This window comes from Colletotrichum tamarilloi (assembly GCF_030869305.1).
Source record: "Colletotrichum tamarilloi strain Tom-12 chromosome Unknown Scaffold_232.1, whole genome shotgun sequence".
Classification (NCBI taxonomy): domain Eukaryota; kingdom Fungi; phylum Ascomycota; class Sordariomycetes; order Glomerellales; family Glomerellaceae; genus Colletotrichum; species Colletotrichum tamarilloi.
This window is the reverse complement of record NW_026849615.1, coordinates 17876-31467: the sequence shown is the minus strand read 5'-3', so window position 1 is coordinate 31467 and position 13592 is coordinate 17876. Positions and strand designations below refer to the sequence as shown.

Below are 13592 nucleotides of genomic sequence, written 5' to 3'. Positions count from 1 at the left end.
AAGATGGTTCAGGGGAGCTGGTTCATACTTCAACTTCTTCTTCTTCTTGTTCACTACCACGGGCACGACCTGGTTCTGAGCTGCGAGCAGAAGTGCACGTCGAGCTGCTGTTTGAACTGTACCCTAACCCTAACCCTAACCCTAACCCTAACCCTAACCCTAACCCTAACCCTAACCCTAACCCTAACCCTAAGTAACCCTAAGTAACCCTAAGTAACACTAAATATATTAAACTTTTTTTAAAAAAATAGTATCGAAGTTATAAAAAGCGGTTTTTATAATAAAAAAGTAGTTAAAATATAATATACTAATTTTAAAGAATAGAAGTTACTTAATTTGAATTTATAAAGAATATTAATTAGTTTTTTTATATAATAACTAGTTTTTTAATATTATATCTTTTTTTAAGTAAAAAAGGTCCGTATAGCTTTAATATATAATTAATAGAAACCTGCGCTTCGACTAGAACTAGTCGAAATCCTAAGAATTATATACGCTAGGATTTATATAGTGTCTTAGTACCCAGCGCTAAAGTTAGTAGACTTGGACGATATATAAGTTGCGAGCCACAAAATCCTATGCGTACTGAGTTCCCAACGACTACCTGCCCTTGGCTGAGCGCGAAATCCGCACTGGATCTGAAACTAATGATTGTTGATTTGTGCCAGAGCCCATTAAGTAGTGCCAAAACTCGCTGACTGGCTAAAGCGCCTTTGCGACTTCGCCGTCTGCAAAAGAAACAGCGGGCACAGCCAGCGGGCTACGAAAGTAGCCATCCTTGACAACGGCATCCTAAGCATTCCCTATTAGGCGACGGGGATTAATGGTAGGACCCTTAAGTAGAGAGACGCGATCGAAAAGCTTCCTGGCAAATCTAATGTCTTGGCAGAAGCGGGAAAGTGGTCGAATGAACAAGAGGAAGATGGCGGCCTTTGGAGTCGCATTAAGGATGGTCGCTCCTTCGTAGGCGAGGACTCTAGGTTCAGCCCTTGGCTGTTCGTGTCTAACCCGCATGGAACCCAAATGGCCAATTTGATCTGTGCCATCGACCCGTTATGCGAGATATACGTGGCAAGGGTTGCTGAAGATGCGTTCGGAATAAGGCCTGACAGAGTAGCAAAGGTAAGTTTTACGCCCAATCACCAAATCCTTCCCCTTTTCCCCATGGACGAGCAGGGACGTCTTCCAGACTCGACCCGAAGCCGTTTGACGATCTGCGCCTATCGATTCACACCCATCTGAAACACCATTTCCGATATTGCTAACCACCAAACTGTCATCTCGTCCAAAAGGCGATTGAATGGGCCAGAAGTAATGACGTCGATATCATCTCGATGAGTTTCGTCCTCGGCGAATCGAGCAAGGAGCTTTTTGACGAGATAAACGCAGCGACCAATCAGGGCATCGTCATGACTTGCAGCACCCACGACGAGGGATCCAGAGTCGAAAAAGCTTGGCCTGCAAGCTACGAAGGGGAGTCGGTATCGTTAATAGTCTTGGCGGCCTGCGACCATTACGGGAGGGTTCTTCGACACGTGGAGAAGGACAAGTATCACTACCTCATACGAGGCCAGAACGTAGCCGCCGGTGCCATACCCTTCTTGACGTCCGAAGACACCATCACAGGGAGCTCCGTGTCCACGGCACTTGCCGCCGGAATTTCCTCCCTGGTCCTTACCTGCGACCGTCTAGCACATCCAGGGAAGTCATACAAGGGGGGCGTCGATGAAGGCAGTCGCTATTTCATCGTGAAGAAACACCTTAATATGATGCGATCAAGTGAAAAGACACAGTTCGTGGTCCTGGAAAAGTTCGGCGGAATTGACTCCCCGCGCATCGCACCCTCCGACGGCCCCGGGATACCTTCTGTTCAATCCGTATTGGAAGATAAATTCGAAATGCGCCAGCAGAGGTAGAAATAGATCTGGGTTCGGAGGATAGAATGGTTCTGGAGAATTAGCGGTGCAAGATGAGGATTCAGGCTCTAAAGGCGTAGTAGTCTCAATTCGCTACAGTGTCTTCTATAGAGAGTAATTGCCAGCTAGCGCGGAGTCTATTTAAATCACAAGTGGCAAACCTTCCACCTTCATACGTCTCTACTCAGAGAGTCGGTGAAGGTAGTCACCTGGTTACCTTACGTCCAATGCTTGGTGCGCGTCACCATGAGTCCGAGACTAGCACCAGACTGCACTACTAGGGTGATTACTAGGGATAATGAGCAATTCAGGAGCTGAGACCGTGAAATTAGAATGTAATAGAATCAAGACGACGTTATTAAGGGAAAGAGAAGAATTGAAAATGCATCCCGCGATTATACTAAGTCTCGTAGAACCTCCCTTCCCTACTAGGGAAGACGATGTCGTTGACTGCTTACTTAATATAAAAAAGAGAAAAATAGAATATTAGTAAGTAGAAGCTAGGGAGCTGGCCCTTTGGTCCTAGCAGTCTAGCCTATTACGTGTCTACTAGGAGCTCAGCCTCACAGCCCGAGGCCGAGCCACATGGGCCCAAAGGGCCCTGACGCCCACTGCCGTGACAATATGATGTAACAGGGTTGAGCCGAGATGGGCAGTCGCACTCGGATGCGGAGACAAAGATGATAACGAGCAAGCTGTGATTATATTTGGCTAATACGATCCAGCAACAAGACATATCGACTTCCTAGTGCGACTATGCAGAGCCTAACGTGCCTAGACAGTCGGACCAATGTCTTTAGCTAGACAGGGAGTGAACAGATCAGCTTGAGAACCGGACTTCTTCAGGGCCCAGCGTCGTCTGTTTGTGGTGGAGTTGCTCCACTTCTTCCTGAACTATCACATGAGTGCCTCTGCTCCACGAAAGAATCTAGCGTTTGATTTATCAGCTTATCGGACACGAATTGCCCCGAGTAACAACCCAAAAGTCGCCGGCATTGCTAACTGCGTAACATTCCAATAGGCAGACGGTACTGTCGGAGTCCTTGCGAAATCCGGTTCAATTGATAAAAGATTGGAGACCAGCAGTGTGGTCTTTAGTTGCGAAAGTTTTCAATTGCCCACAAAACCTACATTCGACTCATCGTTATTATCTAAAACCGTTGTGGGAAAAATGGGAAGAGTCGCGATCGTTGGTGGTACGGGAAGTGAGTGAAATTCTTCAAGTTGGAGAAGGAAAGGATTTTGCTTTTCTTAGCTTGGTCTCGGTTCTAGGACTGACTCTGGCAGACTTGGCACGGGAAGTGATTGATACAATTATAGCAAAAGGAAATCATTCACTTGTTATATGTAGTCGCAAGGTCAGTAACTAATGTTCATACACATCTTAAGTTGCTAACAAAGGCTTAGGCTCCTGACACTAATGCTCAACACAACGTACAATACGCACAAGTGGATTATGATAATCCATCATCCATTCGTAACGCATTCCGCGGCGTTGACACTGTGTTATCCTTTGTTGCGACGGCGGATAGTGACGAAGGATTCGAAGTGCAAAAGAAGTTGATCGATACGGCGATTGAGATGGGCGTGAGGAGATTTGCACCCTCAGAATGGGCGGCGTAAGTTAGTCTCTTCTGATAATGAAGCAACTAATAACAGAAATGCAGTGCGAACCAGAGCCAGATCGCACATTACCAATTCAAGGATCGAACCCAGAAGTACCTAGAGGAGGTGAATCAATCAAAAGAGGCAAGCGTTTCTCTTCAACATAGATATAGAGGCCCAGCTACTTGAACTTGCAAATTAATGTTTAGCGATGATAGGTCATAGAGTATTGTCTCTTCCAGCCTGGATTTTTCACCAACTACTTTGCTCATCCCTATGCAACTACTCAACACTTTGCCATGTTTGGCATGTTCGTGGACTTTGAGCAACGACGGGCAATCATCATTGACAATAGCGTTGCCAAACTTACACTAACTACTGTTGAAGATCTTTGCGCAACGGTTGCAGATGCCCTGGACTACGAAGGAAAATGGCCGACAATTGGTGGTATGAGTGGATCCACGATTGATGTTGCTGGCTTGATCGCTCTTGGCGAATCGATTCGCGGTAAGTTTATTCCAAAAGACATCGACTGAGATATTTGCTTACAACTCACAGGAGGGCCCTTTCAAGTCGACAGAGTGTCTCTGAAAGATGTGCAAGACAACACCTTCAGCACGACATGGGTCCCAATGATTGAACATCCCGGCGTGTCAGTTGCAATGCGCGAGGCTGTCTCAAGGAATGTTTTACGTGAATACCTACTTGGGATCGAAAGAGGGGCCTGGTCGGTAACTGATGAGTGGAATCATTGCCTAAATCTCTCTTATACAACTGCCGAGCAGTATCTGCGGAAGTTTTGGGCAAATAAACAATAAGACTGTCCGTTTAGAAACGGCTATTTAGTTATGAGATGTTTTGTGGTGGTGCCCTCTGTTACTTTTCAACGTACTTTTCTAATTAAGTATTCGCTATCGGAACGTCGAGATATAAAAATATGTACAACCATTTCCAACTATTCGACAGGCGGCCCTGTTGACCCACCTACTCTACCCATCTGGGAAAATCCGACGCGTCCCGGAGTCTGTTCGATATAGGTGTTAAAGAAGGAAGACTGCCTGTTGTAGACAAGATGGATATTCTTGGCAAACAGGGGGGTTTTCTTAGTCAGCAGTGCAACCCCCTCTCCGAGGGATTTCTGCAAGCCATTCTAGTCTGGCAGCCATTTCGATCCTTCACACAAATCACAAAAAGCTTACAAGCGATTTGTCGCAAATGCCAGGAAAAGACATTCACCAAGAGAGTATCAAGCCAGCGCAGTCCAAATGGCTGAACCCACTCCATCGGAAGACGGCACGTTCAAGAATGTCAGCGTTACAAGCAGCCAAGAGTCTTTGCAACAGTTTCAAGATGACTTCTCGGGGTCCCACACCAGTCGCCGCGAAATCATCAAGAGGCTTCACTATACTATCAACTTGCCACCCGTTAGCGAGAAGCGTATGAAGAAGCTCCAAAGTACTCGCGAAGCTGCCGCCAACGACGCTGCCTTTACCCAAGCCATCATGGATCTTTTCCAACTTCTGAGTGATTGGAAAACCGGCGACATCACTCTCGTCGTCAGGGTCGCTTCTCCTTCGGATACAGACGAGGATCTATTTGACTCCTTGGATAGCAGTCACTCTGGCAGCCCAATTTGGGATGTGCGTAACGACTTCCAGTATATCAGCTTCGACCAGACATTGAATATCACGTCGGGCCTCGCACAAGTTCGGGCCATCTCCAGCGTGGATCTTCGAGAAGACTTCAGCAACGTCAAAAGACGACTTCATCCCGCCTGCATCACTACTATATCCCAGGCACTCCCCGACGTCAAGTCTCTAAGGTGGGACTGCATCATGCCCTCACGCCGCCTTAAGTCCTCAAGACGAGAAATCCGTCTCGCTCTCGCAGAGACCTTGAAGCAAAGCGCTTTCACCAACCTCAAAGGCCTTGACATTCATCTCGAAGATCCAGACCCGCTGAACGAAAGCTCCGATCCTGGGGCATTTTGTCAGAGTCCCGAGGAAGACGTTCTTTCATTGGCTATAAGCAGAATCTTACAGCTACCTGCAATTGTCAAAGTGCAGCTCACGGGTCTCTGGACTATCGCCCCTGCAGCTTTTGAGACGGCAACAGAGTTTGGGTCCTTATTAGAGTCGGTAAACATTGAGGCCAGCGGAACAACCCCCGACGGGAAATGGCTTAGCATTGGGGAAGAAGAGGACGATGTGGATCAGAATGAGCCAGACTCAGACTCGGACGCTTCTGAGGCTGTTTTTGACTCGTCGGACTCGGATACGTCCGACTTTGTTCCGGAGCATGAATGGGAACGGGAAGCAGGGAACTTTCCGGCGAATTCGTGGAGGACTTCTATCGATACCGAGGTTTTTTTGCCTCATATACTACCTCTCGTCAAAACCACACTTAGGATGTCACCACTCCGGACTCTGAGATACGAGATTCATATGCAGCCCTCGCCATTCTTCGTCGAGTATTATGCACCGGGTGTCGAGAATGTCTCTGCGAAAAGGGGGTCAAATCGGCGCGGACATTTCGAACGGGAAAATGCCAGCCGGTCAAGATGGTATCTCACGGTCGTGCAAGGCTTTGACGCGTCCTGGACCGTGCCTCCTGATATGATCAGTGCAATTGAGGAGACTGGCGGATGCTATTTCTGGGATGGACCTAATTTTCCTCACGAGTCGCATGCAAATGAATAAAGGTCTTGACTCATTGTCTCGTCCCGACGCTCCTCCAAGGGGAATGTCCATGATATGGTCTGGTCATAGTTCGGAGAGGATAGTTATTTTGTCATTTGAGGTTTGTATCACACATATTGGTGTGAGTATCAAAGCTTGGATCTCTATTCTTTTCGAACAGGCAGTATCGAATTTACTTGATTACAAAGGTAGACTTCAGGACGCATATACAGTGTACGAGCATCGTCTGAGTTGCATAACCTAAACTATTCTTGAAGCTGTCTACGGCATTGGGTTCACCCATTTACCCTTGATTTCATCATCGTAGACCTTGCGCAGCGCTTGGATGGTGGCTCTCCTCTTCTTCCTATCATCGTCATCCTTTGATGCGTCGGTGCCCTGGAGGACCTTCTCCGCCACCGGGATGTACGTGTCTAGCAACTTGACCAGCTTACCTCCTGCGATCTCAGCGCTGGTCTTGACAAAGCTCAGCCAACTCTGCTGGAGGTTGCGCTTCGTCCAGGAACCCTCGCTAACCAAGTGATCCTCCATGACGTTCAGAGCTATACCCACACGAGTGGCCTGTTCGCGGTACAACGCCGAGAGCTCAGGTTCGAGAAGATACTTGAAGGTGACTACAGTGATCTTCAGCGTCCGGAGTGCTTGATCTAGGGGTGTGCCCTCCATCCACTGGGCCGCCTTCTCCAAGCTGGCCTCTTCTTGGAGTCTAGCGCCGGAGCCAAAGGACTTTTGCTTCTGCCAGTTGACCGGCTCGATGACGGAGATAAATTCCTCAGGGTTAAAACTGGCTGCTGGGTAGGACTGTTGGACAACCCAAGTGATCGGGTTGACCTTGGCTCCGTTGGCATCGAGAGGGTTCGGGGTATAGCCCATCCAATCGCCCGCTTTCATTGCTCGGCAGAGGTCCCGCACCCCACGCCCATCTGCGCCTTCGATACTCAGCCAGCGTTGAAAAGTCTGGGCTTCCAACACGTGCTCGATAACGTATTGCTCATTATCGCCCTTCTTGTTTTTAAGGATCTGCTCTCCTCTTTTCTGGATGCTGCTAGCCACTGTGAAATGCGATATTAGTTGACGTCGCTGGAAAATCGAAAGAAGGGATAGTATAAGCGTCGAGAACAACTGATACTTACTATTCGAACAATCGGACCAGTCGTTGCTATCGTAAATGAACATTTCTCCGCGGTCCAACGAGGACCAGTCTAGCCAATTGACATTATAGAGTGCAGTACCAGCGCAAACGGCAAGAGTTTTGCCGGCACGCTTCTCCAAGTCGCGGTTAAGGAGGCCCGACTGATACGCGGGGTTCGTGCTCGAGTTGCTGGTAAGGTCATCGTCGGCAGTAACTGAGCGCTTAGTAACGGCGCCCCACGAACCGTCATCCTCACCCTCGTAGAAGCCATCCACGGCCGTGATCTCATTGCATGCCTTTTGCTTTTCGGCGCCGCCCTTGGGAGGGCATGTCTTCTCCTTGCTGTTGGGCTTCAAGTCTGATTCGTAGGGTATGATTCGCTTTTGCAGGCTGGGGGGCGAGATAACGAATGGCTCAATGTCGGTGATTTCGGTTGAGTTGAAGCCTGAGCCGATCAGGCGTCGCTCTGTTGCCCCTGATGCACACTGCCATTCCTTGCCATTTCCGGGAATAAGATTTTTCTCAATCTGAGTGACCTGTGTCAGCATGATGGAACTTGCTCACGTGGACAGCCATCTCAGGGCCTAGTTACCTGCTTGAATGTGTGCGTCTGAGGAGTCCACTTGAATATCTCGGGAATTTTTGCCTGGGCGATAAGAGACATGCCGGCATCCACACCATAGCCGAAGCCGCAGTCGAGGTCGGAATCGACCCTCATGCGGACCCAGGTGTCAGCCACGAGCTCAACATCGGTGGTGGCGATGCTCCAGACATCGTCGAACTCAAGACCAAAGACCATCGTGGGCATCAAATGAAACTCAACATCTCCGTTGCCTTTCATCTCGGCATCAAAGGTGGGTTCGGCAAGATCTCTCCTATCAATTCCACGCTTAGCCTCGGAAAGCTCCTTCGGATCGAACTTCTCCGTGTGTTGAGGGTAGGTCTGCTGGATATCCCAGTCAACAATGTTGACTCTGGCTTCGACACGTCCCTCGACCGTGATGTCGGCCTTGATCTCTCCTCGAAGATCGAGGCGGGGGCCAACTAGATATTCTGTCAGCGAGCTACTTCAATTTGCATTGTCTCTCAGACATTGGAAGATACTTACGCGAGCCAAATCCAGGAATAACAAAACTGGCGCCTTGGAAATAGATGGGAGCAATGTTAAACGCTTCGGAGTCCCAGTGTAGTGACATCCTAGCGTCGAGGGTGAAGACGGCATTCACGCTTCCCTGCAAAAAGGCCTTTAGCACATGTTCAAAGTCTCATGAAACCCACAAAAAACGACGAAATATGCATAAAAACACCTGAGAAAAGCAGCGAAAATGGAAACATACCTTGTTGGCGAAATGCAAATAAGACTTGCTGAGATCCAGGCCAGTCTCCGAGTTGAGCGTCGTGATGAGGGCAAACCCGAAAGACGTTGCCATCTTGATGCCGGCAGTCGCGACAGCGTCGATCTTGCCCTTGAACTCACCGCAGTCCCACTCTTCTCGCAATAAGACTGCGGAGAGGTCTTCCTCGTAGAGATGGCGCTTCTCCGTCTTGACGATCTCGACTTCAACGAGACTCTCCAGCCACTCGAGGACGTCGTCACCGAACCATCGCTTATGCAGATCCTTCTTCGACAGACCGCCAAAGTGGTTATCGTCGCGCCACTCCTCTTCGAGCCATCTCTTGTGGTTGCCACCGAATTCTTCGAGGGACCTCTTGCGCTTCTTCGATACCGGGCGGGTGACGATATGGTCCCAGTAGCCCTCCTGGTTCCTGTGTGGACGAAGGAGGTTAGGATGAATTACTAAATGTGAAGAATAGGGGTACTCACGAATAATCGATACGGAGCTGTGTGTCACCGTACTCTCTAGGAACAAGCTTGAAGTTGTAGCCAAACTTGAGGTCATAGATCACGGGCGGGCTTGCCGTTCGTCGAGTGAGGTGTCCCGGCAACGTCTGGTTATGGGAAACCTCCAGGCTCTCAACGACGGCATACTTGCCCGGTCCGCAGCCCTGATCTTGCGGCATCTCGATGATGGTTCCTGGTGCACCATTTCCGAGGAAAAGCTCTTTGCAGTTGCTATCCTCAGAATCGTTCATGCAAACCATCTGAACAGTCTGCACGCCAAGAGAGTGAGCATCGTTGCAGTTGAAGAGCTCCCAGTGGGAGCCGTCGCGCTTGTCGAGGGTGACTTGGATTTCTGTAGGACTGGCCATGACGTAGAATTGAATGGCAGATTTGTTCGGATCGTCGTTGCTGCCGCCGGTTTGCGAGCCGCCCCAGGTGTCGTCTGTCTTTGTGTTGCCCTTGGTCTTGACATCGTTACCGGTAGGGGGGTCGGGGAACAGGTCTTTCAGGGCGGCCGGAAGGAAAAGGTTAGAGCCACTAGGCGGATCGCAGCAGAAGATACGCGCGCGATTCGGGTCGGGATGCGGGAAGCACATCTCACCACCACCGGCTCCGGCCCAGGTGAGCATGACCTCCGTATTAAGGTCGCAGTGAGCGTCGAAACAACTTCCGGGCTTGCCCTTCCATTCGCAGTTCTTCCACTTCTTGAACTCTTCGTCGTCGCAGCACCAGAGACTGATCTTCTTCCACGTGTATTCGTCTAAGGCATCTTCGAGCGCCGTACCCGTGAGACTCTGGAGATGTTTGAGATCGACATCCGGAGACTTTTCGCCAATGTTGCCGTTCCCAAACGCGCCAGAGAAGGTAAGTGCCTTTTGTCCGCTTGGGCACTTTTTTCCATTGTCGTGGAACCTGCACTTGTCGCCGTCGCTGTTCTCGGCCTTGGTTTTGCAGCAGTACATCTTGTTGCCGTCTTCACAGTACTTGCCGTCGCCCCATTTGTTCATTTGGAGGCCGACCTCGCCAAATTCGCAACGGCCATTGCAGGTTGGTGCGTCGCCTTGGCTTCTCCTATATGGCTATCAGCGACATGGTTTGGGACAATAGACAAAGGTGTAGGTCTTACCATTGACAGTCCTTCGGATCCGGTGCAGAGTTGACGGGACAGCAGAGCGTGCTGTCTTCTTCGGAGGAGTGTCGCGTGAAGAACGTAGCATCTCCACACGGTTGAGTTGTGACGGCCTTGAAGCCAGCTTTGTCGCACTTGCCTCCACAACCAGTGACGTAGCAATTCTGGGCTCCTAGCTGTTCCCATGTGGCCGCTCCATCTTCAGAAAGGGTTTGTCGCAAAGCCAACGCCTTGGTGGTCGGGCCAACGACAGCACCGAGGGCGTCTAGGTTGTCCGTGTCTTGGTCAATCTAGAAAGCAGTCAATACCCAAGCATGATTTCGATGTGCATCCGTGTTCTTCGGGAAGCCAGATGGCATGCATATGCAATGAATGACGGGTGTGCCGACTTACCGACCAGATCAGCAGCCCGCCAAGGCCTTGCTCGTTTGCAAAATCGATCTTGGCCTCGATGGTTTCAGGGTCATCCTAGATGAAGTCAGCATATGCCTTCCTTCACGAAGGCTGACATCAACTTGATGCGATAAAATGACCCCACATACGTAGCTAACCCATTGGTTCTGGTTCCAAACAATGTACTTGATTTGGTGCTCCTTGTCGTAGTACGGCTTGAGATCGTGTTTCTTGATGATATCCTCGATCTCACGGTACGCCAACGTTCCAGAATTTGCAGTGCACTGATTTCAAACTGTCAGTAAATGAAGGATGAACTCATCCATGCTCAAGTGTAAAAACACCAACTTACCGGACCAGGAGCTGCACCTCCGCGAAATTGGCATCCAGGCTTGTTGCAAGCCGGGTCCGTCAGCTCGAAAGAGCGACCGTAGAAACCAATGCCAAGGTTGAGCTTCTCGGGAGGAATGTCATTGCGCCAGTACAGGTCAAGTGCGAGCTTAATCTCAGTGAGATTTGAGTGTGCGAGAACATTGGAACCGATGGGGTTCCAGGCATCCCAAACGCCGTGCAGACTATCTCAAGTTAGCCAGGAACTGAGCACACCCATGAGTAGATGGGTCCCCGAGACCGGCAAGGTAGGGTTTGTCTCAGAAGCTGCGACTTACTCGTAACCTACAAAATCGAATTAGAAATTTTGGCTTCGGAACGTCATAGGATCGCGAAGAAGAAATACTTACTCATAATGTTCACAAAGTCGACAGCGTCAGTACTTGCCTTAAGATCGAAGTGTCGCAGATACCAGAAGCTAGTCGGCGTAGTGAATGACACAACATAATCAAGGGGTTGGTTCTTGATGGCCTCCTTAAGTTCTTTGAGCAGGAGTGTAAAGTTCTTGCCATCTTCTTCCGCGCCGCCGCGATCATCAGCTCCTGGATATTCCTTCGGGAAGATTGTCAGCGAGTTGTAAGACGGACGTTGAAGCAGAGCTCAAACATACCCAATCAAAATCAACACCATCGAAACCATACTAGAATTCAACGTCAGCTAGAATGACCCGGATCAAGGGTCAGGAGATGTTTATCACCTGGCGCATAAAGCTCATGAGATTGCCGATGAACTTGGATCGGTTTGCTTTACTGCTTGCAACATCATGGAAGACGAGCTGGGTTGCACCAGGGTCGTTAAAGGTCCACCCTCCAAGGGCTACCATGACCTTAAGAGCTCGGTTCTGCTTCTTCATGGCGGTCATCTTGGAGAAGAGATTCGGCTCCAGGTCGTCCATTGGAACGATCTGAAAGTCGTTGGGCGAGACGTAGGCGAAGGAAAACATAAGATGAGTCAACGCTCCCACGGGCATTTGGTCGATCGACATGCCATTGCATGCCCGGGAGTGTACCCATGCCTCGTAGTAGCCTTATCAAGTCAGTGATCCAGGCTATCTTCTGATACTGTTGTAAGAAGAGATAACGTACCAACCACTCTTTGACGGACATTTCCGTTGGATGACCCTGACCCTGGCTGGTCGCAATTGCTTTGGCAGCTGGTTTCCTCATCGTCGGTCTTTTTGCAAAAGTCTTCGGTCATGCCGCAAAAGCCAAATGGCGAGCAGCAACTGCATATCCACACACCACAATCAGCATCTATCTCGTGAGATGATTAGAAAGTTGTGAAACTTACACGTTCAGAGGGCACTCCTTGCCCTCTGTTTCGGCATATCGGCCACACTCTGCCTTTGCATCGCAGTTGCTCCAGCATTTGTCATTAGGAGATTGGCCGTTTGTACCACAGGCCTCCGGGCCGTAGTTGCACCACCCGGTCTTGGCACAGCAAGCGCCTGTTCATCAATCAACGTTAGATAGAGCCAACTCACGCTGAAAAACGAGACAGAAACTAACCGTTGCCGCAAGGTCTGAATTCGTTACAACTGTAGTCCTGCTCTTGAGTCACCTGGCGACCCAACAGCAGATCACGAGTTTGAATCGCTGCCAGTTCGACACTGGTAGGGCAAAGGGGAAGGTTCCGATCCTGAGCTGGTTTGACTGAGTAGTCGAAAGGGCTGCCACAAAAGACATTAGAAACATGTCTCTATAAGCAGAATTCCATTTACGAACTGGTAGGCTTCGTTACGGCATGTTGTGGTCGCCAATTCGGCTTTGGATGGGCCATCTCGGCTGCCGGTAGGAAAAGCATAGGAAAATAGTGAGAAAAGAGAAAGGAAAATAATAACGAATGTAGAGGAAGGAAACTGTCGAAAGAGTGTGGTGTGGCCTGCCATTGTGGCGGCTACGAATGCTGTCTGAACGAATGAATGACAACTAGCAAAGGCAAAATGAAGCCAATTTGTCCTGAGAAATAAACATCATGATTTTGCCCCGACGAGTGAATCCTAGAGTACATGTATTCTTACAATCCCTCGGACTTGTCTGCCCCACTACCCTGGAAAGGGTCTTTCGAGGAGACTCTTCGCCTCGAGCACGGAGATTTTCAGACGCTCCCGACGACAGGGGTCTCCATCTGTAGGCTGCAGGTTCGCGCTGATGACTTTCAGGCACCACGCGGGTTCTGCAGGGGAAGTCGACAAGGGTCAGGCGGCCGCCGCGTGCGAGCCTCTGGGTGCCATAGTGGAGTAAAAGTCGCGATAAAGTCGGTCTCGGGACTTGGCACAACCTGAATTAACTTAGCTCACGGAGTAAGCTTCTCTTTCTTAAGCATCGGGAGGAATTAGCGCTTACACGTTGTATTTGCCGCAACCCTTCACTGGGGAGTAAACCCCATCTTCGTTGCGACTAGCATTGGATGCAGAAAACAGGGGAATGGGTATTTGCAACCTGCACAATTCTAATTACCGCATGCCTATGACTGGCCCTGAATC

At 49.6% G+C, this 13592-nt stretch overlaps 4 protein-coding genes across 4 annotated transcripts; 3 read left to right on the top strand and 1 right to left on the bottom strand.

Moving 5' to 3' along the window:
- Window positions 1–1023: 1023 nt before the first annotated feature.
- Window positions 1024–1916, top strand: CTAM01_16536 (uncharacterized protein; the record flags this gene model as incomplete). The annotated part of the gene is made up of 2 exons (XM_060532529.1): window positions 1024–1122; window positions 1293–1916. The coding sequence occupies 2 exons, from the start codon at window positions 1024–1026 to the stop codon at window positions 1914–1916; spliced, it is 723 nt and encodes a 240-aa protein (XP_060372903.1).
- Window positions 1917–3087: 1171 nt separating this feature from the next.
- Window positions 3088–4339, top strand: CTAM01_16535 (uncharacterized protein; the record flags this gene model as incomplete). The annotated part of the gene is made up of 5 exons (XM_060532528.1): window positions 3088–3121; window positions 3367–3535; window positions 3584–3671; window positions 3740–4028; window positions 4080–4339. The coding sequence occupies 5 exons, from the start codon at window positions 3088–3090 to the stop codon at window positions 4337–4339; spliced, it is 840 nt and encodes a 279-aa protein (XP_060372902.1).
- Window positions 4340–4786: 447 nt separating this feature from the next.
- CTAM01_16534 (uncharacterized protein) lies at window positions 4787–6220 on the top strand (the record flags this gene model as incomplete). Its single annotated transcript, XM_060532527.1, has 1 exon — window positions 4787–6220. One exon carries the CDS (start codon window positions 4787–4789, stop codon window positions 6218–6220), a length of 1434 nt encoding a protein of 477 aa, XP_060372901.1.
- Window positions 6221–6481: 261 nt separating this feature from the next.
- CTAM01_16533 (glycosyl hydrolase family 18) lies at window positions 6482–12775 on the bottom strand (the record flags this gene model as incomplete). Its single annotated transcript, XM_060532526.1, has 16 exons — window positions 6482–7272; window positions 7354–7879; window positions 7945–8396; window positions 8461–8584; window positions 8690–9119; window positions 9178–10266; window positions 10322–10614; window positions 10718–10792; window positions 10867–11001; window positions 11070–11292; window positions 11454–11659; window positions 11718–11747; window positions 11805–12133; window positions 12193–12332; window positions 12398–12554; window positions 12616–12775. Coding segments are annotated over 16 exons (5160 nt in total), but the record flags the coding sequence as incomplete, so codon positions are not given.
- Window positions 12776–13592: the final 817 nt, after the last annotated feature.